At 37.0% G+C, this 27,522-nt stretch overlaps 1 protein-coding gene across 1 annotated transcript in view; it reads left to right on the top strand.

Moving 5' to 3' along the window:
* ST8SIA4 (ST8 alpha-N-acetyl-neuraminide alpha-2,8-sialyltransferase 4) overlaps positions 1-27,522 on the top strand; it is a 103,577-nt gene that overhangs the window by 14,014 nt on the left and 62,041 nt on the right. Inside the window, exon 3 of the mRNA XM_086413267.1 lies at positions 4,252-4,509. Coding sequence (XP_086269393.1) covers positions 4,252-4,509 — 258 coding nt within the window. The remainder of the gene's footprint in view (positions 1-4,251; positions 4,510-27,522) is intronic.

The raw sequence follows: 27,522 nt of genomic DNA, 5'->3' as shown, positions 1-27,522 counted from the left end.
AAGCTACTGAGATTGGAAAGTCCCTCTTGCCATCAGTTGACAAGCATTTAAGTGTTAACGTTATGAGTAAGGGGATTTTCCCTTTTGGTTTTCCAAGCTAAAGAGTCCTTTTTCAAAGCCGGACCTGTAATCTGTTCACCTTAGGCTTGCAAACATACCACAACTCCTGAGTTACATCTTCAAATACCTACAGTAACTCCTTTAAATTTTGTTCAAAGGAAAATGATAAACATCTTCTAGTTTGTCAATTCGACCACATCCGTGCAGTCTTTAAAGTCAAGCTTGTCATTGTCACAGGAAATGAAAAAACAATTGTTAAAATACAGGTATCAGGCATTACTTAATTTTTTCACCAAAGAAGTAAGTGGGAGTTAATATGTACAAAAGTTGATTGCTGCTCTTGGTGCTAGTTAACTTTTATGAAGAATCACATGTGCTTAACATAATGAAAGGCTTCTGAATCTTCTGCAATTCATATGCTCCATAGTTGCTGATTTCAACAGTGATTCTCTTCTGATGTAGTCTGTACTTTGTTAAGATGACTATTATGATGCCTTATAAGGTTTGTTAATTTTAAATGTTCATTTGTAGGACATTTATATACATTTTCCTGCATAAATTTTACCCCTTATGAACCTGATAATCCAAATATTTGATAAAAATTTAAAAAATGTCCTTTTTTCCCAGAGCTAATGGGCATATTCCTTGTGCATCAAATCTGGACAAATAAAATATTCAGTGATCTGGTTTCCTAATTAGATCACACATTAAAGTGGGATGTGTTTAAGGCAAACCAAAGTAAAACCAAAGGATTATGGTTTTCTTAGGGTGTATGCCCAGTAGTGGGACTGCTGAGTCATATTATAGTTTTATTTTAGTTTTTTAAGGAACCTCCAGAGTGGTTGCATCAATTTACATTCTCACCAATAGTGCAAGGGGGTTTCCTTTTCTCCACACCCTCTCCAGCATTTATTGTTTTTGATGGTTTTTTGATGATTACCATTCTGACCAGCATGAGGGCCATTTGTAGTGATATTGATGATACAGATTGAAGTAAGTCAGAAAGAGAAAAAACAAGTACCACATATTAACACATGCGTATGGACTCTAGAAGAACGGTACTGATGCACCTATTTGCAAGGCAGGAATCGAGAGGCAGACGTGGAGGACATTCTTGTAGAGACGGTGGGGGAAGGAGAGAGTGGGACGAATTGAGAGGGTAGCACTGACATTTGTAATGTCAGTTACACCTTGACTACCATGTGTAAAAGAGATAGCTGGTGGGAAGCTGCTCTGTTGTACAAGGAGGTCAGCTTGTTGCTCTGTGATGATCTAGGCAGGTGGGATGGGGGAGGTTGGAGGAAGGCTCAAGAGGGAAGGAATATATGTATACATGTAACTGATTCATCTTGTAGAGCAGACACTAAAAAATTTGCAAAGCAATTATATTCCAATTAAGAAATAAATAAAAAGTAAAGGGAAGATTCTTGTTGTTCGGTAGCTGTTATGTCCGATTCTTTGTGACCCCATGCAACTGTAGCATACTAGTCTCCTCTGTCCTCCACTAACTCTCAGAGTTTGCTCAAATTCATAACCATTGAGTCAGTGATACCATCTAACCATCTCATCCTCTGCTGCCCTCTTCTCCTTCTGCCTTCAATCTTTCTGAGCTTGAGGGTATTTTCAAATGAGCCAGCTCTTCGCATCAGGTGGCCAGAGTGTTGGAGCTTCAGCTTCACGAACAGTCCTTCCAATGAATATTCAGGGTTGGTTTCTTTTAGGATTGACAGCTTTGATCTCCTTGCTAACTCGGGACTCTCAGGAGTCTTCTCTAGCACTGCAGTTCGAAAGTGTCAATTCTTCAGCACTCAGCCTTCTTTTTGGTCCAACTCTAACATCTGTACATGATTACTGGAAAAGGCGTAGTTTCCACTCTCTAGATTTGTCATAGCTTTCCTTCCAAGGAGCAAGTGTCTTTTAATGTCATGGCTGCAGTCACCATCCTCAGTGATTTTGGAGCCCAAGAAAATAAAATCTGTCACTGCTTCCACTTTTCCCCTTTCTATTTGCCAAGAAGTGAAGAGACTAGATGCTATGATCTTAGTGTTTTGAATGTTCACTTTTAAGCCAGCCTTTTCACTCTCCTCTTTCACCTTCATCAAGAGGCTCTTTAGTTCCTCTTTACTTTCTGTCTTTAGAATGGTGTTAAGCAAAGATACGAGTTGTTTTTACATCCCTCATTGCTAGTCATGCTTCTGCCTTATTGGGGAATTTCCCTTTTGTTGGAGTGTTAGGAAGAGATCATATTTTTTGCTCATTAATAAAATTTACAAATAGTGATGAAGCTTAAACAGTAATATCATTAGAGGAAAATGTATCTATAATATCACGAATATTATAATAATGACTTTGTTTTGTGCTTTCTGAAAATTCAAGCTTGGAGTTAAAGCACTTCAGTAAATAATATCCAACGTCCAACTCAGAAGACTGCTTTCTCAGATTGCTTCTAGTGGGTCTCTGTTTGGTAACTTGAGAATCAAGCAGTCTTAGACTTTTGTAAGCTAGGTTAATAGATATTTCTTTGTTAATATATAGTGAAAGTCACTCAGTCGTGTCTGACTCTTTGCGACCTCATGAAATGGGGCCTGCCAGGCTCCTCTGTCCATGAGTTACTGGAGACATTTGGGAGGTCCCAAATACTGAACTTTCAACACAGTTTAAATCGTAAGCCATTGCTAGAGTTACTTCCTTCTGTCTCAGCTTGCAACTTGGCTGTTTCATGTCTGACTTAACCTCTTTTGGTGCCTTGCTGAAAGGGGTAACCAACATAGCTATCCAAGAGCAACAAGCTATTATATGTAGAATATGACTCTCAGGTTATTACAGACCACAGTTTTAGCAGGTGCTATCCTGTATCATGCCAGGAGTCACCAGCTTTCCAGGCAGCTGTATCTATTTTCTCATTTTCCATCATCTAACTTAGCATAAATGCATATATTTTTATGTAGCTTCACACATCTGTTAACCAATTTCTTTAGTAATTAGGGGATAGGCTAAGCTTCCACAGAAAGGAGACTTTAAAATACAGTGGGTCACAGGGAGCTCGGCTTGGTGCTGTGATGACCTAGCGGTGTGGAACGGGTGGGCAGGTGCAAGGGAGGTTCAAGAGGGAGGAGATACGTGTGTACTTAGAGCTGATTCACGTTGTTGCATAGCAGAAGCTACCGCAACATTGTAAAGCAAGAATCCTCCGATTAAAACTTTTAAAAAATTCAGTGGGCCAGTCAAATAAGTTGGAAGTTTCTTTCTTTCTCCTATAGGAATATACTTGATCCACTCATATCCTGTTTAAGAAAACTAACTCAGATGACCAAATCCAGCTATACTTGGGTTTGGAAACTTGGACATGTTCTAGCTGAGCATCCATGTCCCCAAGTAAAACTTAGAAGATTTGATTAGAAAAAGAGAGAAGGGAAGAAAGAACACAGAAACAGTGAGTTGTCTTTGCCATACAAGGTCCAGTATTCTATCTGTCCATGTTTTCTTCTAATATAGCCATCCAACTTCCAGGATTCTTGAGCTTGGAGGAAAACTTTCATAAGTACATACATATTGCTATAGTTTTAACATTACTTTAATTACAATATACACATGATTTGGTAAATGTCAATAATTTTATTGGAACAATCAGTCCTTTAATAGAATTAACTAAAGTATAATTCCAAACAATTTCAAGTTTCTTCTACACACCGTAACTAGACAATATTGAACAAAATAGATGATTATGGATAATTAATAAAGGTTTGCAGAATACTATCAGGCTCAGGTAAGTCAAGTCATGGCAATAATATTTCATTTAATAAACTAATTTTCTGTTTCATAGATAGGGGGCCTTTTTCACTCCACATATAGGTGTGTATAGTGTATATCTATTTACAGAATCATTGAAAAACTATGTGAAAATGACTTTTTAAAAATATATTTTATTTCCTATAGTATCAACTTAATTGGTGGGTTTAATTACCAAATGCGTTTCTTTATAAATGATATTACCTCATTATTGACCAGAGACACGTTAATTAATTTTTTGTTACCTGAACATTATTGACCAGAGATGTTTCAGTTTCACTTACATAACAAATTGCTTGCCACCGGCATTAATTTCTACAAAAATCCCCCAGTCAATAACGTGTCACCAGTCCTTGGATGCGTTGTCATTAATGGGGAACTTTGCTTGTATCTCAAATGCAGGAAGAACATTCTTCGTTTCCTAGATGCCGAGCGAGATGTCTCCGTGGTCAAGAGCAGCTTTAAGCCTGGTGACGTCATACACTATGTGCTGGATAGACGTCGGACACTAAACATTTCTCAGGATCTGCACAGCCTCCTACCTGAAGTTTCACCAATGAAAAACCGTAGATTTAAGACCTGTGCCGTTGTTGGGAACTCTGGCATTCTCCTAGATAGTGAGTGTGGAAAAGAGATCGACAGTCACAATTTTGTAATAAGGTGAGTTTTCTTCTGTTGCTAAAATGTGTAACTTCTTCAAAGACCTTTTACTTAGGACTAGAATGCTGGCAGAAATATGTAAATCTAATATTAATAAAGAATTACTGAAAGCTAAATCTAGCGTTTATTGACAATATCTTTATGTGTGTAGTATCCAAATTTACTCACCTTGAAATGTCAAATTAAAATTATTATATCCTTGAAAGAAAAGTTGATCTTGTAGCAATAATTCACACCAGCTTGTTTTTTTATTTTTTTTGCCAAATGATAATTTTATTACATATAATACATAGAAAAACTATTTGCTAATAGATGTAATTACTTATTATAATTTAATTTATTTAATTGTTTATTTCTATTACTGAATAGTTCTTCTGTGTATAATTTATAATATATTTATAATTATTCTTTTCTATTAGTGAATGAATTAATTCACTTAATTGCATTTATAAGCCATTTATATTCAATAAATTATTTTACTTATTCACAAAATTATGAACATTACTCTGCAATGATATAACAGATGTAACTTAATTTTACTGTTTTAATAATGATTATTTAGCATATTCTAGGAATATACTGTAGCAAATTTATATTTCATACCTTGGGCCAAATTGATTTCATCACTCTTTATATGTGGTATTTGTGAATGTTAGTGTATTTTGATTTTTCAGTTTTCTCATGGAATTAAACATAGCTGTTTGTTTTTCATTGATGTTCAACAGATATTTGATGAATCATGTGTTTGGTTAGCTTTTGATTAACTGAAAGAAAGACAACCATAGACTTAGGATTGTAATGATGACATAGATATTATCATTTTTTAATTCTCAGTTATTATTTTTAAATAGATTTGTTGGTTTTTTATTTCTTCAGAAATACTTGCTAAATAAATGAAACATGTATATTGAAATATGAAATACTACAATATAAAGATAAATAGGAAAATATGCTGATTTGCCATGTTGACAAATAGCTTGAAGTCTTGAAGCTATGCGGGAATCCTGCTTGTGGTAGTATCTTGAAAAAAAATTTTTTTGAACTATGGTATTAAATATAATAAATATTAATCATAAATAGGCCACAGTTTTTTTTTTTTTATAAAGCAATAATAGCCATGAAAAATCATAAGAGAACACTCAGGGAATACAATGCATAACAATGAATATTGCTATGAACATTTTGTATAACTATCTTACTTTGCTCAGTCACATGCAGGGTTAGTGATTGATTTGACATCAGTTGACCCTTTAAAACCCTGAGCTTTTAAATCGATTGAACTGAGAGAAAAACCCTGTGAAAATGTAGGTATACAAACAAAATTGTGTCCAAGGAGGAAACAGATTGTTTGATGAAGGAATGATGGTGGAAATGGAAACAATGAGCTTAAGACATTGAAGTCTGTATGAAGTATGGTTGGAAAGAAAAAGTAAGCCTTCTAGAATTTCTGAAGAGATTAAAATCAGAGCTCAGATAAGATGAGGAAGAAAAGATTTTAGAGTATAGTAGAAATTTCAGAAAGTAGATAATTTGTAAAGATGATTAATACTGGAGGGATACAGGATTCAAATGTATCCTGTATCCCTATTAGTAAGGACTGACTCCTTATTCCTACATCTCTTCAGACCTCAGCATTGAGATCTACATAATCCACTGGGTTCAACCTCACCTCTAACTCTGAAATTAGGATTGTAATGTCAGCTAACACCTCAACCAGAGCACATAATTATCTCTTCTTTTTTGTGGTGAGAATAATTAAGATCTTGTATTTTCGCAACTTTGAAGTGGGTAATGCAGTATTGTGACTATAGTCACTAGGTTGAATTAGATCTCTTGAACTTACGTGTTTGTTGCAGGTCACTCACTAATGTTTCAGGGCTCCCCAGGGGGCACTGATGGTAAAGAACCCGCCTGCCAATGCAGGAGACATGAGACATGGGTTCAATCCCTGGGTCGGAAAGATCCCCCAGGGGTAAAAATGGCAACCCACTCCATTCTTCTTGCCTGGAGAGTCCCATGGACAGAGAAGTCTGGTGGGCTACAGTCCATGGGGTCGCAAAGAATTGGACGTGACTGAGCGACTTAACACATGCTGATGTTTGAGCATTTACAAATGTAAAGTGTTTTTAGGAACTGAACTTCAGAAGTTCTTTATACTTTCCTCAGCTATGATTATTTTAAAAGCTTATTAACAAGAACACCATAGTGGTCAATCCTTAGTGTCCTAAGTGTGTTATGGTCTTACCAAGAAGTATAAAACACTGAGGATAAGCATTTCAATGAAGGCATAAGATTATTGCCATAATTACTTTTTTTTTCTTTTGCTCCTATTTTTACTAGTTTCTGAAACTAGAAGCTGGAATGTTCTACGTTAAAATATGTACTAGGAAAGTGTAGCCTATGGATGGGTTTCTGATTTTCCAAAAAAAATTTCAGCAAGAATACATTTAACGTTAGAAACAGGTAATCCCTGCAGCGAAACCTGTTTTTTTGGTAATAATATCTAGTCTGGAAACCCATTCCTTTGAGTCTCTTGGACACAAGAGACTTCAGTGACACATCATTATGCCAGACCTCCACCCTTCCTAGAACTCGAATCTTCCCCCGGCGTGTGGCACATCATCCGTGTGCATCTGTTCTTCCCCGGGTGTATGTGGCCTTTTGTTAGTGTCTGTTCTACTCTGCTGCTGCTGCTAAGTCACTTCAGTCATGTCCAACTCTGTGCGACCCCAGAGCCGGCAGCCCACCAAGCTCCCCTATCCCTGGGATTCTCCAGGCAAGAACACTGGAGTGGGTTGCATTTCCTTCTCCAATGCATGAAAGTGAAAAGTGAAAGTGACGTCGCTCAGTCGTGTCCGACTCCTAGCGACCCCATGGACTGCAGCCCACCAGGCTCCTCGGTCCATGGGATTTTCCAGGCAAGAGTACTGGAGTGGGGTGCCATTGCCTTCTCCAGTTCTACTCTACACCAGCAGAAAGGATTTTTGCTTTAAAACTCAATCAAAACCCCATTCCTTGAAACAGTAATAGTTTCCCATCCAGGTCAAAGTGGTTAAAGTCACAAATTGTAGTAACGATTTTTAAAAATCTTTCAAACTTCCCGTCTTCTCAGAGCTGTATGGTGTGCACGTGCATTTGCTTAGGTACATAGTTTTAACTGGTTGTTTGCCTGTATCACCTATTGCTCCCAGGTTGTTTGTTTCGCTTTTCTTCTTGTTAGATAATAAGTTTGTTATGGGAGAGAGAACTTATGTCTGATCTCTTGCCGAGGACACTGTTGGTTCAGTGACCCCTCAAGGATCAGATGCACCCAGGTATTATGTTCAATTTGACCTCTGACATGAAGCAAAGCATTCTTTTTAGATAAAATATTCATTCAACATTAGATTTCAAACTTTGTATTTTTTCTGAAGGTGCTTTAGAGGAATGCGAGGCTGTCTTCTTTGTTTAATGATGCACAGAATGTACTATCACGTGCAAACAGCAATCTCTTGCTCCAAACAGTTGTCCTATTGAAAAGGAGAGCAAGGTGCATGGAATAATTGTCCTGTGAAATGTATCGGTATTTTGGGAGAATGTTATTTTTAATGTCCCACAATATTTTTAAATAAGCTGCTTAAAACTGCTCACGTTATGTGTCTGCACACGTAGTGATAGCTATACACAAGAATTAACACACACACACACACATCATCATGCATTTCTTCTCTTAGAAGAGATACTCCCTCAGGGGCTCTTTGTATTAGAAGTTAATCAATTAAATTAAATGCTGGGTTTGCAGGGATATTACACAAAATGGGAGTTCGATCAATATCAGGATGCTTAAAGGGGAAAAAAGGAGGGTCAGAAAAATCAAAACCTTACTCTGATTCTCTAATTACTAAATACTGAACTGATTTGTAAAATCTAGGTTTCACATGTACCTAAAAAACAGAAAAATGGGCATAAAAGAAATATTTTTATTTCTTAATAAAAATGCCTGAAGTCATAATTCAAATATTAGCATTATGTTCACATGTGCTACACTTAAGACCCCTAATCTGTAATTCTTCAATCGGTGAGTACCATGCTGCAAGGAGGAGGCCAGGACAGAGTACAGGTGGTCAGTCACTCACTCAGATTGAAAATATCTCGCTTTTCTGGACTTGAAATCCTGTCTGAGAAAGTTCATTAAGGATGATAAAGTTCTTGTGCTGTTAAAGATCTTGTCATATAGCTCCAGATAAGCAAAAATTCAATTTAATCTGGCACCAGTGTGTCAGATATAAACCTTCTCTCACCTCGTAAGCATTAGAAACATTGTCCCATTGGTGTTAAATTCTGTATTTTATATCTGGATGGCCTGACATGCTAACTATTGGAAAGAGAGAGAGAGAGAAAATCAATGTAACAAAGGAAGTCTATTGTCCAACATAGAGTCCAGGATTTCAAGCAGAATTCATTGTCTGTGATAGTGGATGAAGTTGTATACCTTTCTATACTTTAGTTTTCTAATTTAGAAACTGATATTATTGTGTGAACTATTTCTCTATTCCTGGAGTGTTACAATTTACCTGCTCACAGAACCTAGAGCGGTACAATTGTCTCTGGACAATGTCAGTGTTAAATTTACCCTGTATACTCATCTAAAGGTATGCTGTAAAATTTCAAGAATTTAGAGTTTGGAAGACATTTATGCATCATTTATGTATCAGTATAAGTAAAAGAAAACAGAGTTAGAAAGCTCCCTTCATGCAATCTGTTTAAAAGTATCTTTAAATCCTTTTTTGGGTCTTTTTTTTTTTCCTTTGCTTTGTGTTAGGTATAGGTATAAAGTTATTTCAACAGTTCACATCTTAGACTAAAGAATATATCTCTTTAGTGGTCAAAGTTGGATTTTGCAAAAAGATATTTAAAGTGCTTTTCAATTGTCCTGCAGTTTTGGGATGCTTTCTCATTTTTTGGATGCTTTAGTCTCATGTGTATTTACAAAAAAAGTGCATTATAATATTTGTATTGTCTATACTCAAGAATTTCATAGAATTAACAAAAGCGGTTTTCTTCGTTGTTTTTTTTTTTTCCTGCCACTTTATTCTTTTAACTGAAGGATAATTGCTTTACAGAATTGTGTGGTTTTCTGTCATACATGAGTAAGAATCAGCCACAGGTAGACCCATATCCCCTCCCTCCTGAATCTTCCTCCCATCTCTCTCCCCATCCCACCAACAAGAGTGGTTTTTCTAATGAGAACCAGAAAAGTAAGGTATTTCCTAAAACTAAGGCTGAAAGGTGCTGAAAGACCATCTTCCCTGGTTCTTCTCTCCCCCCTCCATCGTGGTGTGGAAGCGACCGTGCATTCTTTCCATTTTCTGGACTTGTGTGGATGGTAGGAAATGTCAAGCATCTGCCAGCGCTGGTTTTTCATAGAAGGAGGACAGCGTCCAGCCTCATCGAAAGTAAACTGAGCCCTGCAGTATACTGTCTTTGATGCCATATGGGGGACACTAAAGTGAAGTCAAGTGAGAGTCACTCAGTCGTGTCTGACTCTGCGACCCCACGGACTATACAGTCCATGGAATTCTCCAGGCCAGGATACTGGAGTGGGTAGCCTTCCAGGGGATCTTCCCAACCCAGGGATCGAACCCAGGTCTCCCGCATTGTGGGCGGATTCTTTACCCGCTGAGCCACGAGGGAAGCCCGGAGGACACTGAGGGAGGAGTTAATAACAGTTATAGTTCACAGCTGACACATTTTGACCATCAGCTGCCACTCCTCTGTCTCCATGCTGTGCTTAAACAGAGATGCTAGAAGCAATGAGTAAGACTTAAGTGATTCAGACACGGTTAACCAAGAGCTGTAAAACACTTTGTGTTGTTCTGGCTGCTTGAGATTTCAGTTAATTTTGTTTATTGATTGCTCTCTTTCCACCTTTCATTTATCCATTCTGTCTTGTCCCTGTCTTCCTCTCGGATAGACGACTTTGCTCATTTTTCCTTTGTTAATCATTATTCTCAACTCCTGCCATGTTTGATTAAATCCTTTCTAATTTCCTTTTCATTAGTGTTTTTTCCCTAAAAACACAGGAACAGCAAGGATAGATCACTTAAAATATCCCTTTAAATGTATACATATTTATATAAATAAATCTTTGTCATTTAGATTGAGATTCTGAACTAGCAGCATTGACATCACTTGGAAGCTTGTTGGAAATACAGAATGTCAAAACTTGCAAAAGACCTGCTAAGTCAGAATGTGCATTTGATCATGGTGCCTTGGTGCTTCTTTTGTGCATTAAGGTTTGCCATGCACTAGAATTCCCAATATGGCTAAACAGCATGCTCTAGAGAAGCTGGGACTACCCAGTATGTCTGCTTTATGTAGCCTGTATCTTCAAGAATCTAGCACCAAATTTGATACATTGAGACATGTGCTATTTATTGAATGAAAGAATTAATGTAGGATTTGAGAAATTTTTGGTTTGTATTCATGTTTTATTGTATTAAATTTATACACTACTGAATTTCAAAATTAATATATAAGAAGAGTCGTGTATAAGGTTATTTATGGTCATTTAAACCTTTACAGCAGAAGGCAATGGCACCCCACTCCAGTAACTCTTGCCTGGAAAATCCCATGGACAGAGGAGCCTGGTGGGCTGTAGTCCATGGGGTCGCTGGGAGTCAGACATGACTGAGCGACTTCACTTTCCCTTTTCACTTTCATGCATTGGAGAAGGAAATGGCAACCCACTCCAGTGTTCTTGCCTGGAGAATCCTAGGGACAGGGAAAGCCTGGTGGGCTGCCGTCTATGGGGTCGCACAGAGTCGGACACGACTGAAGCGACTTAGCAGCAGCAGCAGCAGCAGCAGCAGCAAACCTTTACAATTAAAAAGAAAATATAGAAATATGAGTAGTATAATGAAATGTACTAAATGTTGGGAATCAGAAAATCTGGGCTTCTGACAATTATTAGATTCATTATGTTGTACACCTGAAACTAATATAATATTATATATCAACTATAATTTAATAAAAAATAAAATGGAAAAAATAAAGCCATAAAATGTAATAGTGCACAAATATCTTAATTTCTAAACATTATTATTTCCAGTGTCCAGTGATGATGATAATAATAGATGTATAATTTCAAAGTGATTTTCCAAGTATCATATGGGAAATATAATAAAGAAATGTATAAACTGTAAATCTAAACTAATGGTGAATGATATTAAAGCATACCTTGCTTGAGTTAAATGTCATAGTTGAAAGTTAAATTTGTTACTGCATTTTCTAATAGCCATGGCCATTGGCTGGAAATGCAAATTCTCTCTGTCATACATAAACAAGAAGTCAGACCTTCCCCAAATTTGTCAACTTTATCAAACATGTCTATAGTTGATACTGAATAACATAGTAGATAATATGAAGACACAAGAACACTACTCAAGAGTGTCTATAAAACCTGAGTGTATACAATTAGAAATAATTGTAGTGAAGAGATATGTTTCTTCAGGAAACCAAAGTATAAGATAAAAATGTGTTACTTTGTGGTGATCTAGCTTCCTAAGAGAAGGGATGAGATGTGTCACAAAATGAAAAGATGAAAGAACTGACTTGCATTGACTGATCCCGGTGTATTTTTATAACTCGATCAGTGTTTCATTCTCCACTGGTAGATAATTTATGGGAAACTCTAAATCATTCTCTTTGACCTTCTATAAATGCTAACTCTTTTATAGCAAAATAGAATCTTTTCTGGGAGAAAAAATTATGCTTGCTTTTCCGTGTGTTCACAAAAATGGCCTTATTTTTTTTTCCTTCCACTCTCACTGAGGATGTTCGTCATTAACTCAAAGTGTTTTAACTGCAAACAACTAATTTCTGGTAGTGAATCTGGTACAGGCATTAGAAAGATTTTTTCTTAATTCTTATTGATTAAGATAACCACATTATATTTTAGAAAGAGCAACATTGATTATTCAGTATGTTATTCATATTTTTGATCTATGAAATTTTATAGTTTTTAAGAAACTATCATTGTTATTTCTATTGATTTAACCATAAAATTCATATTCTAGGTAGAAATCAGAATTTCTATTTATTTCTAATTAGTTATGCTTTTTAAAATTAACTTAGAACTAAATATGGAATTTTTGTTGATTGTGATGTGAGTTGGGCTTCACTGGTGGCTCAGTTGGTAAAGAATCCGTCTGCAATGCAGGAAACCTGGGTTGGATCCCTGGGTTGGGAAGATCCCCTGGAGGAGGGCATTGCAACCCACTCCAGTATTCTTGCCTGGAGAGTCCCCAAGGACAGAGGAACCTGGTGGGCTATAGTCCATGGGATCGCAAAGAGTCAGACATGACTAAGTGATTAATAAGCACATGTGATGTGAGATAAGACTCTAACTTTTTTCCTTATAATCATGTGACTGCTTGGATGAAAAGATTTAATCCAGAAGAATAAAAAAATTTAAATGGAAGTAACAATGAACTGACAAGCTATTTTAAGTTTTAAAATGCTTATCTCATTTTCTAAAAATGCAGTATTAAATACAGTTTCTTGTCTATCAATCCAACAAGGATATTTAAAATCTGTAATATTCAGCATAAAGTTATGTTGATATTGGCACTCGTATTGAATGCTTTTAAAAATGAAAACTGATACAACTTTTCCAAAACTCAGGTTGACAGTGTCCTCCAAGCCTTAAAAATAGTAGATTGCTTTATTTACCATTTCCAATTCTAGGAATCTACCCAAATGTGAACACCTATTTAAGTATAAATGCATTTTATAACACAGAGCAAGAAAAGGATGAGTAAATCATTGTACACGTGAATGATACGTCATTCAGCACATGAAAAAGAGGAATCTCAGGCAGAGATGAGTAAGCACAAAGACAACCGCTTTCAAAGGTCTTCAGAGAAGGCAGTGTTTGGGGCTCCTCTGCTATTAGGTTCTTAATGAGACAGGCTGTGGAAGGGGAAATGGCAAGGTACGCTGGCCTTAAATCATGAAGGATTGTTTCACATGACGGTTTCACATGATATCCTATAGTCCAAAAGACAGCCTTGCAGTTTGTTGGTTTATTTATTTGTTCTTGTTGGGGTTTTGTTCTTCCTATTGTAAGCAGGAGAGGAATATAAAGGTAAAGAAGCATGAGCATATTTGCAAATGAAAAGACCATGATAATGAATAAATCAAAGACAAGAAAGACAGAGCACTCAATAAGATACTAGAGGAGGCAGATGTGATGAATTACAAATCACAGGACAGAGTAAGATGATAGACTTTGATGGGAGGAGTCATACTAATGTAAAATATGGTGGAGATCATCCTTCCCTGACACCAGAGAAGCATTAGCAAATGGGCAGTTCACCATTTCATAGATTTTCAAACTATAGCTTCAGTTTGGGGGTTAAAGCCTTTGCTACCTGCCTACCAATGTTCCAAAAACTGAGATCATGGCATGCGGTCCCATCACTTCATGGCAAATAGAGGGAGGAAAAAGTAGAAGCAGTGACAGATTTTATTTCTTGGACTCCAAAATCACTGCAGATGGTGACTGCAGCCATGAAATTAAAAGATGTTTGCCCCTTGGAAGAAAAACTATGTTCAACCTGACAGCATATTAAAAAGCAAAGACATCACTTTGCCAACAAACGTCCACATAGTCCAAGCTATAGTTTTTCCACTAGTCATGTACAGATGTGAGAGTTGAACCATAAAGAAGGGCTAAGCGCCAAAGAACTGTGGTGTGTGTGCTTTGAACTGTGGTGTTGGAGAAGACTGAGAGTCCCTTGAACTGCAAGGAGATCAAACCAGTTAATCCTAAAGGAAATCAACCCTGAATATTCATTGGAAGGACTGATGTTTAGCTGAAGCTCTAAACTTTGGCCACCTGATGCGAAGAACTGACTCATTCGAAAAGACCCTGATGCTGGGAAAGATTGAGGGCAGGAGAAGATGGCAACAGAGGATGAGAAAATACTGAAAATAGTCTAAATATGGAGATAATGAGGGGCAAAGTAGGAGAGTGACAGTAGGGATACATGGTGGAAGGCAGTTTAAGAAAATCAAAGAATATATGACTTGTATAATTTATGGCTCAATGGACATGAATTTGAGCAAAGTCCAGGAGACAGTCAAGGACAGAGGAGCCTGGCCTGTTGCAGTCCATGGGGTCACAAAGAGTCCAATATGACTTAGAGAATCAATAACAACAAATAATTCATGGAAAGGGCAAGTAATAGTGAGCATGAATATGCCATGTTTTAAAACATAACATATTTTTGGATGGCAGAAAATGGATCTTGAATAATCCAAATTGGTTTCCATTGGTTCCTCTGAGAAAGTTAGGCTTAGGTTCAGTTCAGTTCTCTCACTCAGTCATGTCCAACTTTTTACGGCCCCATGGACCATAGCACACCAGGCTTCCCTGTCCATCACCAACTCCCGGAGCTTGCTCAAACTCATGTCCATGGAGTCGGTGATGCCATCCAACCATCTCATCCTCTGTCGTCCCCTTCTCCTTCTGCCCTCAGTCCTTCCCATCAGGGTCTTTTCTAATGAGACTTAGGTTAACATACCACATTTTGTCATAGATCAGAGAGTCTAAATGACTTTCCTGAGTGTACACAGTAAGTTGAAGAAGGAAACAGTAGAACTGTTTCCTCTCTTACTCAGAGTCTAATACTTTGTTTTTAAATGAAGATTGGAAATGCTTGTCTTTTTAAATATTTGTTTATTGCTGGCTGCACAAGCCTTAGTTGTGGCATGGGGGTCTTCAGTCTTCGATGCAGCCTGCAGGTCTTTAAATTACAGCATGCAGACCCTTAGCTGTGGCATGTGGGACCCAGTTTGCTGACCAAGGTTTGACCCCAGACTCCCCCTGCACTGGGAGCACAGTCTTAGCCACTGGACCACCTGTAAGTCCCTGAAAACATTTATCTTTTTATAGAAATAATAGTATTGCACTAGAGTGTGAAGTTTTTCGGTTGCATGTTTATTCTGAAATGTGGAGACCAGTGAGAAATTATCTTAATTAGGATATATTTAAAATTTTGATGACTTAACATGAAAAGCAGAAGAGGGAAGGCCATTTTTAATGTCTGACATTTCTACGAGGTACCAGCAATTCTTCAAAGGCTGGGTTAACAAAGCAAATTGAACAGCAAATAAAATCACACACACAAAAGCTGTGTGGATGGTAACTATATATGGCAATCCTTTTGAAATATGTACAAGTATAAAATAACCCTGTGTACCTTAAACATATACAATTTTGTATGTCAATTATGTCTCACTAATGCTACAAAAAAAAAAGCTTAAATAAACACCAAACCAACCTTATAATGTTTAGCATTTTCTCCAGTTGTGGTCTGTGGATCATCCAACGAGAATTCTTTTCTTTTACTAAGCACTTGCTGTGTGCCAAAAATATGTCAAAATATTCTAGAGACAGATAATAGAGCAGGAGACTCATGACCTTTTCTCTCAGATAATCAAATGTAATAAACCCTTAAATAAGATAAATCTGGTTTCAAGTTCCATCTTTTCCATCCAATTTATTTTTGGTCTTAAATGATTTATTTACTTCTCTAAACCCCAGTTTCTTTATATAAATATGATGAAAATAATCTCTTTCTTCCCTTTTTCTGTGGGTATAGATAATATGTGTGAAATTGACTAGAATAAATCCAAATACACATCAGCTATTCAGTAAATGTAGATCTTCCTTCTTTTTGATGGTATTAGCATTAGCACATTGGTGGTATACTCATGGTGGTAAAATTATATCTGTGACCCAGGTACACAGAAGATGTAAATATTTGTGCTTAAATGGTCGTTGTTGCTCAGTAGTATGTATTCTCTCATGAAGTGCAGTTAAAATAATACTTGTCAGAGAGTTCAGAAACTTGGATCCCCTGGCTGGCATTGCCTCTAAATATAGCTGTGTGGCTTTGAACAAATACTGTAAACCATTTGGGGCTTCAGTTTCCTAATATGCCAAATCTAGCCGTTGAACTAGATGGACTCATAAATTCCTTTCTGGCTCTAAAAGTCTATGACTATCTTCTTATGATTCAATAGACAACTTTGGAATAGAGCCTGTCAACTTGCATTGTGGTTTGAATTTTTTCCCTTCTGGTTGTCATGTTCTATGAATAAATTTCCTTCTCATCAATCAACTTGTATAAATAGCATTCTCTGCTTAATACTGTGTATCCTCTAATCTGGTTTTCTGTTTCCTCTGGTCCAGGAGTATTGCCTTGTCTCCTGATGTATGCAAGCCAATGTTAAGACCTAAAATCATGGGAAGGGTTTTACTTCTCAGCCAAAGAAAAACAAGACTAAATTTTTGTTTGTTTCTTTTTAATTTTGATTGAAATATAGTTGATTTACAGTGCTGTGTTAATTTCAGGTGTATAGCGAAGTGGTTCAACTTTACATACGTAAACCATTCCCCTTTGAGAACTACGTGCTGTGCTTAGTCGTTCAGTCGTGTCTGACTCTTTGCTATTCCATGGACTGTAGCCCTACATAAGTTTGTTATTTATAGATCAAGACTAAGTTTTAGTGGTTTATACAGATTATTCTAAGTGTGATGAGGTCAGGGCCTTGGGAAGTCACCATATGTACAAAATACATGAGGAACTGGTGAATAAAAGTACTATCAAAAGAGAGAGAAATTGTTTCACAGCAGTATCATTTAGGATAGTTTTGGGAAAGGACCCTGACATTTTTCTGGGAAATAAGACCTCCCATAGCTTTGATTAGATGGACCTTTGTTGGCAAAGTAATGTATCTTCTTTTTAATATGCTGCCCAGGTTGGTCATAACTTTTCTTCCAAGGATCAAGCGTCTTTTAATTTCATGTCTGCAATCACCATCTGCAGTGATTTTGGAGCCCAGAAAAATAAAGTCAGCCACTATTTCCACTGTTTACCCAACTAGTTGCCATGAAGGGATGGGACCAGATGCCATGATCTTAGTTTTCTGAATGTTGAGTTTTAAGCCATTTTTTTCACTCTCCTCTTTCACTTTCATCAAGAGGCTCTTTAGTTCTTCTTCACTTTCTGCCATAAGGGTGGTATCATCTGCATATCTGAGATTATTGATATTTCTCCCAGCAATCTTGATTCCAGCTTGTGCTTCCTCCAGCCCAGCGTTTCTCATGATGTACTCTGCATATAAGTTAAATAAGCAGGGTGACAATATACAGCCTTGACGTCCTCGTTTTCCTATTTGGAACCAGTCTGTTGTTCCATGTCCAGTTCTATGTGTTGTTTCTTGACCTGCGTGCAGATTTCTCAGGAGGCAGGTCAGGTGGTGTGGTATTCCCATCTTATTCAGAATTTCCCATCTATTTCACTGGCATCCACCAAGATTCTTGGAACTACAGCTTGATTTATGCCATTAATGGAATCTTTTTCCAGAATATTAGAATTCAATTTGGTACCAAATGTTTGTAGTGATTGTCTTTTGGGGGAGACTTGCAAGTGCCCTATATTTGAAAAGTAATTAGGCTCCTGTTCTTATTAGTGTTGTGTGTTTGCATGTTTTTCCATGTAGTGAATACCAACACTGTTCTTAAATTGGAAATGAGAACAATTTTAACTTTGAAAATTATCTTAAAGGCCTGAGGTATAGATAAGACGAATGATAAGCAGGGACTTAGGAAATTTGGGGTCATGTTACAGCTCTATCGCTACCTGAGTAATCTGGAAATATTTTTTTAAACAAACACATAAAACTGCAACTTACAGATTTTGTATTCTGTTGCTTTTAATATTCTGTCTTTAGTGCCAAGTGTAGTGTGTGGGGGCGGGGAGAAAATGAATATGTATTTTAGACAATGAAAATCATTTGGATGCAGTATTGTGCAGTAAATTTTGGATTCATAATGTTTTAGATACAAAGTTGGATTTAAATCCCAACTCTGAAGGTTCGTAAACTGAAACTTTTTTCTTCATTTGTAGGATATGATTACTTACTTATACTTAATTATTTGGATGTGCTGTAAGTTTGAATAACAGATATGTATAGTATCTGGCATAAGGTAGTATATGATAGGTCTTATTATGTTTAGTGAATTATATAAATGATCAGACTAAACAATGTCAAGAGCATGGTGATCCTATAAAGAATTGAGAGGAACTTTTCTATTGTGATTAATAATTGTTTAGAAAAGAAGTCCAGAGTTAGGGTCCACAATTACTTTGTAAGTACGGAAATCACATTTGGCACAAATATATGTCTCTAAATAACAGATAAGAAGCATTTACTTGAAGTTTTAAATGGAAGCAGTGACTCCATTAATTTGTAGTCAAATCAGCAAGTATTTCTTCATTCAACTAATAATTATCAAGCAGCCACTAGATGACAAGATCTGAGGGATTTCAGTCGGTATTCGGGATATAGGGATAAATTACATGGTGTATTCTGTTTGAAGTTCACAGTCTGATGGAGGAGACAGTCTGATGGAGAGAGGAATAACAAAACAGGACAGTAACAGTAATAATAACAGTAAAAATGGAACTAAGAACATAGCATTGCTGCCAGGTAGACACAAGAAATTAATTATAAAAGTGAGTGAAACTGAGTTTTAAAGCTGTTCAACTTGGGACAGGAAAATAGCCCCCTTTCCAGGAATGTTGTGTTTGTATGGATATGCTTGCCCCTGCTCTTGGCATACACCATCTTATCGAAGGATTGCAGGGATATGCTTTTCATGCTTTTTAACATCAGTGATTGAGATCGTTAATAATAATCCTACTTACCTTTTAAACATACATACACATGCCTTGTCCCTCAGTTTATGTTTTCAACTTTTCTAGGCATGATCTTCTGTATGTGACTTAAGAAAGCTATTAACATTTGGAATGTATTGTTTGATTCCTTTAATACAAAGATGTTTCTGATCCATTCTTTAATTATCTGCTGAGATTTCAGAGTCTTGGGTAATTTTAATGTATAATAGACTTTTAGGCATATCTCAACATTTTATGTGATATTTAACAAAGAAACAGAACGCTGTCTTGGTCCACGGACTGAAACTGTGAGACTTTAATAAAAGGGAGAAGGGGACCCCTCCAGTCGGTGAATGCTAAGCAGCATAGTTTCTTTTCTCCACCTGTCACCCCTGTATGTTCTCTATGGGTACATTTTGACTTGTGAGTGTTTTTAAAAATCAGACTGAAAAATTATTATCGGCCCTTAGAACTCCTCTAGGCTTTCCTTGCTTGTTTTGAATGATGATGGCTTTGCACACAGAAAACACAGGTCACCTAGAATAGGCGCGTCAATGAAACAGATCGCATTTCTTACTGTAACGTAAGTAATTCCAACTAAAAAGGACGGTTGTGTTTCCATTTTTGTGTATTTCAGTTAGCACACCTTCTGAGGGTTAAACATTTTATCAGCTTCAGAGTTTTCAGCTTAACACCTGTTTATTAGTATGTTTGGTGATCCTTAATTCACTTCCCCAAACACACGCTGTATCAGCTTTCTAATGAAACGCCTTTAATGTATTTAACAGAACAAACACGTTAAAAGTGAAAATTGAAGTGGTTGTACAGAGAATCAGAAGATTTAGTGCAGAGCTCACGAACTGACGCCCTTGGGGCACAAACCAAGTGGTAGTTTTGTTTTCTTTGGCATTTATCATCATTAGCCCACGAGAGCCTGTCCCCTTTAAATGGGGAAATAGCCCAGCAAAATTGCCCATTTTTCAGAGTTATGTTAACCTGTGACCCAGAGGCCTGTGAATTTTCAGGACTTGGTTAAGAGCTTCAGCAGCACTCCTAGAAGACTAAGAGATCAAGTAACCCCTGTAAATTAAACAGATTCTCAATTCACATACACAGAATAACCAATGTTATTATTATAGTTAGCTTAACTAATTGCATGAAAGAGATAGCAACCCTATACAAGCAACTAAAAGTAATGGAGTTCCATATGTGATAGAATAAAGATAAGGTAAATATTTTAGATCAGTGCTACAGAAGCAGTCGATTCTGCCAAAGAAAACATATAAAGCATTGCAAAGGATATTAACCTTTGAGTTTTAGGAAAAGATAGGACATTTTGAGGTTGGAGGCTAGAGTGTCTTAGAGAGGGAGTAATTTCACTCAGAGATGTTCATCATAAATAAAGAGACACAGGCAGAGAACTACATGGAGTAGTCTGATGCCATTGGGATGCAAGACAGGCAAACATGTAGAGAGAAAATTCTGGAAAGAAAGGGTATGGGCAAGTTATGAAAACCCTTGGACTGGTGTCACTGAAGGTTTTGGTTGGGATAGTATTGTGATCAAATATGCTTATTAATTGGAGAAGGCGATGGCACCCCACTCCAGTACTCTTGCCTAGAAAATCCCATGGATGGAGGAGCCTGGTGGGCTGCAGTCCATGGGGTCGTGAAGAGTCGGACGCGACTGAGCGACTTCAGTTTCACTTTTCACTTTCATGCATTGGAGAAGGAAATGGCAACCCACTCCAGTGTTCTTGCCTGGAGAATCCCAGGGATGGGTAATCCTGGTGGGCTGCTGTCTATGGGGTCACATAGAGCCGGACACGACTGAAGTGACTTAGCAGCAGCAGCAGCAGCAACATGCTTATTAATAAGATGATACCATCCTTGAAACAGACAGATCAAGTTGGAGTCCGGGTTTTATAGAACCGGTTAGAGCAGTGTTTTTCAGTACTGCTTAGTAAACATTACAGCAAGAAATACAACTTATATCATGATATCCTCCTCCTGTTGCTTCTTCAGCTATGGTCATTAATGCTACACACATGTAAACCTGAAATAAATTTCCATAACGTGATGTGCATGGAACACTGTCATGTTCTGTTATAATCCATTTTATTCTCCTTCATTATTTAAAAATTGCAGATCAATTCATGATTCATCAGTTGTTATAGCTAAGTAGTAATCAATTCGGAAATTATTCCAGTGATAGTTCAAACGCACATGGCAGTGCCTAAGCTTTGAAAATACCGATAAGAATGAAGAAGAGAGAACATACTCAGGAGAGATTTTCTGAGATGGATTTTTAGGGCTTTGTGATGAACCAGATACGGAAGATAAAAGAATTGTGGAGATCAAGTCCTTCTGGTCAGTCAGAATGTGACTTTCTGCTAAATGGAGATAGAGAAAGACCCACTTAGAATAAATATGATGTAATTAATGTGAGATGGCCTCGGCCTGCCTTGTGATATTAGGAAATGAAACATTCATTTTTATCCACACGTGGTATGATACTTTTCTGAATGCTTGGTGAGCATCAGAATACCTGACTCTTCTGAACATTATATCAACTGTCTTTCCAGGAGCATGTGTCAAATAGATTATATATACTAAGTAAGAAATCATCTTTTAATCTTGGATTGTACTTTCAAAAGAAATGAAAAGTGCATTTGTAGTTTAGAATGACAAGTTTTTGTCTTCTTAGACAAGAAAGTTGTGTCAGCGTGATATTACTGTGACGAGTTTGCTGGTATCATCACTAAATGTTAGAAAATTCGGGTGTGTTTCCCACCACCACCATAACGGTCACGTGGTACTTAGTTTATTAACACTATGAATTGCAAAGAGAAAATGTTATAGTTTTTCTGCCTTGGTTTTCTGGCGTGGGTGATTAAAGTATCAGCTATAATATTTCACGAATGCTGTTTCTTTCCTTTTAATGTACAACATAATTTTTAAGGACATAAATTCCATACTAAATCAGTTTTTCCCTCTGTAGAAAAAATAGTAACTGCTCAGCAACCACTGATAAATGGAGTAGTTCAGTTCCCTGACTAGGACAAGAGGGCTGAAAAATACATCCTAAGAATCTTGCTTGGTTTTCCTTGTCTTAAATATTTCCAGTAATGAATTTTTACCAGAAAAAAGGAATTCCTCAACAGGAATTTTTTGCCAGAATTTTTTCTTTATACCCCTTTCAGAAAAGTTAAAATGATCCTTCATTTTAATTACAAAGGAAGTATTTATAGTATATGCTTAATATTCATTTCATATGCATTTTCAAGAAACTTACATGTATAATTCAAATAAATATTAGTCTTGCAACTATATATATTCACTTTGTGAAAAAGAAAACAATCACATGCATGGAAATTCATTTGATTTAAGCACAGTATGTTCATTCTTTGGCATTCCTTTCCTTCTCCCCCCTAGAAAAAAACTTAAGTTTTATTGAATAATATCTGTGCAGTTGTAGCAAATTTGCCAAATGGGTGATGCTATTTTGATTTTGACTGAAGTATGGGAATGACATAATCTAAGATATTTCTCCGTTACATGGATCATTGTCTTCTAGAATGAGTTTGATTTTTTTTTTTGATTCTGTGATTTCCCTAGAAATAATATGACACTGTTTTCCCACCCCTGCCAGTAATATAACAAATCTGGGCTTGTGAAAAGAAACCTCTTTTCTACTTAGTCACTTAGTCATTTTCATGATATGTGTCATTTACATTTATTTCTGTCAACTTGAGGAGTTTATTCATTGTTATCAGCAAGCATAACGCATAATGTGTGTTTCTGTGTTTTTGTGTTCATCTACCATACTGAAAATTCAAATCTTCAACATGATGCTTCATTTCCAACTCTTACACTTTGTCTACTATGTAATATTATACCACATATAAGTCATCTGTTAACCCTAGGCTTCCTATTTCAAAAAGTGACATCAGCTAGCTATTTAATCATTTTACTAGCATTTTTAAAAATCCTTTCTTTCAAGAGACCTGAAGTGTAACTATTGTTTTGCTGTGTCAGATATTTAAAACCCCTTTGTTCAATAATTGCTCAATGTTTGGGGAATGTTGTGACTGACTGGCCTTGTAGACTATGCTTAAGACCAAATGATAAGGCATTCTGTTCCTTACAGGAGGGTTGGGTGAAAGATGAACATATAGAGATTTTCACTGATTCTGAAAGAAATCAGTGTGTAAATAGTGTCAATTAAAACACCTGTCCTGGAGTAATTTTTAAATAGTTATCTTTTATTTTCTATACACTATGTCCTTAAACTTGTTTCTTAACCTCACCCCTAAGTGAAGATAATACCACTCCTGACCTCAAAGTATTGCAAAAAGTATTGGCTTCAGTTCTACTGCCTTCACCTCAGGAAAAGCCAGAGAGGCTGAGAGGTTGCGTGTTTCGGCTTCCCCTAGCAGAGTTGAGAGGGTAACCACAAAGCCTAGAATAAAACCAGGTATTAGAGAGTAAATGTTCTCTTGACTCTTCAAGCTCAAAAACAGGATGGGAGCAGCTAGGAACCATGTGCTTCCTCTCAGGGCAGAAAAGAAAAGAGGTCATCTCCCATTTCATTGTCAGTTGACAAATGTGGTTCCCAGCTTATGATGGGATTTCAGTGTTAGTACAGCAAACAGTGAGACTGGCTAACAGAAAAAAGGGTGTGTTTGTAAAATTATGTGATTGGAACTTGTCTGAACATTAATGTGAGAAAGAATGAAGATAAGGCTGTAATCCACTTAGTTGTTATTGACATCCTCCTGTATCACAGTGCATGCTGTTTCACCTCAGTGTCTCCAATGACTAGTTCTGTAGGTAGCACAAAGGTATGTAACACACATTGTGGGATATGTAAACATGTGGCTACTTGAGCGTTTTCTTATTGCTATTACTAGTAATAAATGTCAGGATCATACTTTGGCCAGATTACATCATTGCCAACTAGCACAAAGAGTAAGATAGCCAGAAAAAAAAAAAAATTTCTGAGCAATGTATTGTATTTGCACAATGAACTCTTAAGGCATATCTGTTGAACTTTTGAAAGAGGGACCTCCTAGTTGCTTAGACTGTTCAGCCATAACTTAAGGGAAATGCAGAGAATATTGCCAAGTCTAAAAGATATGTCTTGCTGGAGAATGAGGTGGTCTTGAGCGATTATTGTGAAATAAGCACAGCTTTCCTAAAAAATTAAATTAAAATACATTAAAGAATATTTTATATGGCCATGAGATAAATGAAAGTGCCTTCAATTCTACATAAAAGGACTGTTGAGAAGGCATCACATCTAGCTTGAGATCACAGAAGAAATTTCAGAGGTCTAGGGTGGGAATGGAGCTGGCTGCATTCCCAAAGGTTTTAATCAGTCTTGAAAAATAAACACAAACAAATAGAAAATTGGGCAGCTTTGAATAAGCAGTGAGTTTGTCCACCATACCTAATTCTTAGATATGGTTTCATGTTTTTGATATGTCAAAATAGTTGGTCAGTATAAAATTTTGGGGCTTCCCTGGTAGCTCAGATGATAGAGAATTTGCCTGCAACGCATGAGATCAGGGTTCCATCCCTCGGTTGGAAAGATCCTCTGGAAAAGTGAATGGCAACCCACTCCAGTACTCTTGCCTGGGAAGTCCCATGGACAGAGGAGCCTGGTGGGCTACAGTCTATGAGGTCGAAAAAGAGTTGGACACAACTGAGCAACTAACACACACACACAAATTTAATTTGGCTAAAGAAGTGGAACTTGAGTGCATTAAATATTCTTGTATACTCAGTAGTTTTGACTCACAGAAATCCACCATTTAAAAATCGAGCCCTCTTCAATTTTACAAGATTAAGAATAATGTGAAATAATGCTTCATAAATGCTTGCTACCCATTCTGGCTACTTTTGATTATTGTAATCCCTGAGAAGAGTTATTAAAAAGGAAGATAAAGAATGTGTGATTGCAAACCTATTTATAATCTTGCTCAATCAGCACCATTGCTACTAGTAATGCTGTGAAGTTCACAACGAGTCTACTGAATTGCTGGAGTACAACACAGCTGGTTGGTTATTTTGGCCTCCTTAATGCTTGCCCTGATTATATGATTCAGCTAATTATATGACTACATATCTAATCCAACCGCAGCAAAGTTAATTTTCTGGCCACATGTGGACGTGATATTAATCTTTCCTTCCCGTAAAAACTTAGGCATAGGCACTCCAAACAAAAAGAACAAGCAGGCATGCCGAGCCAGCATAGTCGACATGTTACGGTATGTCCTCTGTCGCGCTATTTTCAGTACTCCCATTTCCATCCTTTGCAAAGCCTGATGGGGCTGTGCTTGGGTCATAAAAACTTTACAGTGAAGCTCAGGTGAACTGATGAATCTTTGATCGCCTGATGCCCTTTCGGTTTGCATCACAGCCACTTAGCGTTTTTTACCTCCTCAGATACGTTAGTTCCCTCTTGATCACCCCTGTTCTCCAGAAATCGTGTTATTCTGTTAATTTCCTTTTGTTTCCAAGGTGGAAAGTCCCTGTCTTTCAGCACCCAGCTTTATTGATGACTGCCTTATTAACTCTTCAATAACACCTGGCCAGACAGTCCTGTTTCAGAAACTGAGCTGAGGCTAAAAGAGTGGGTGTTTGCAAACATGAGATGTGGAGGGGCTTTTAAACATGTGATGAAAAGGAATGAAAAGCATAAACTAAGTCATTTTTTTTTTCCTGAAAAGATAATTCATTGGGATGTTATCTTGGCTGTCTTTAACAGGGATGGCTCTGATTACTTATACAATTATAGAGAAAATGACATTTATAGATATTGTTTTTCCTCTGGTAGAACCCTCTGAAAAGGATGGCTGAGGTATCATTACAGCAGAACGATCTGTCTGAAGCTATCTCCCCAGACAGGACACGTTAACTGCCGTGTTAGCAAGTGCTGTCTATTTTTTTACCTAAGGAAGGGGAAGTGTCTGCACCCATGTTGTTCAGAATGTATTTCCACACTTTCCAAATCCATCTTATAATCAGCTTGGTTAGAATTTTAGACTATTTTTGAAGCTGATGTGGAGTGAATTTTCAGACTTTAAAAATAACCATATCCTTAGTCTTCTGTGAGTTACACTGTAAGATGCTCAGTTTGTTCTGTTCGCATGTAGCTGTTCTTTCCCAGGGCAGTCCCATCGCTAGTATCCTTACTGTGAGAGGAATGAGGAATAACTAATCTCCAACAGGGCATGGATCATGGATGGAGACAGATAAGTACTCTATCACATAATCTAGTGGGTATACTTAAAGTTACATGACTTGAGATTATTTCTAAATAATATGATGTGTTAACTTTGTTTTCTCTCGGTAGCTCAGCCTAGATAACAGAGACTCTGCTTAATTGTGTGAGATGAAAGATATTTGTTGTGTTAGATAAGTGTTGTCAGAGATCTAGGAAGTAGTCAGATATATTAATTAAGAGAGATAAGGAGCGATATATAAGCCAATAATTTTAATAGAAGAACACACACTTTACTTTCTAATTCAATTTAACTGGTTTGAGATTTAATTAATGTGGAGAAATGCAGCAGGTAGAGAAATGTGAGAAACTTTCATAATGCAGTCAAACCTGCAAAAATGCAGCAAGAGGAAATTAGTTTATCTTCCCTTCACTTGAAAGGTTGATGTAAACAACCAAAAAGAAAAGAAAACAAAAAAAATCTGTGAGTGTGTTTTCATGAATGTATAGATTCAAATTATTTTTTTTTTCCAAATAGCAAACTCTTGTTTGTTAAAAATCTAATTTTTCACTGATCAACTAATTAAAATGTGCCCCTTTTTTTTCAGCAAGTTAAACTATTGTAAAATTTAAAAGCTGTTTTTCAAGTTTAATCAAATCCAGAACTCTTTGTGACAGAATCAAAGTATCACAAGTGGAAGACAAATTCCAGGTGCTTTCCAAAGCTTTCTTAAAATGCAAAAATCAGGTTACAAGAATAGAATCAGAATCAGGTACTTTGTGAGGCTCAGGAGCTCGGGTGTTGAGAACAGGGGTCCTCCTCCACAAAGGGCTCATGTCTGATTAGTAGGGAAGGCAGGCATTTTGAGGATGTCCTCAAAAGGGACAGAAAGATATCTGATCCCTTGGTAGAGGATTTTTCTCTGGTAACATCTCAAAGAGGTATATTAAATGCAATAACTCCATTTTCTTACTTTTCCTCCCCGTTTAGGCCTAGGGAAAGCAATTACAAATAGGTTTGTGGAAAATGTTGCAAGGAGTTATATTTTTCCCT

This window comes from Bos grunniens, chromosome 7, assembly GCF_055505025.1.
Source record: "Bos grunniens cultivar Pamir isolate PY7600 chromosome 7, Bosgru_T2T1.0, whole genome shotgun sequence".
Lineage (NCBI taxonomy): Eukaryota > Metazoa > Chordata > Mammalia > Artiodactyla > Bovidae > Bos > Bos grunniens.
Note: the sequence above shows the minus strand (reverse complement) of the source record. Positions and strands in the feature narration are given on the sequence as shown.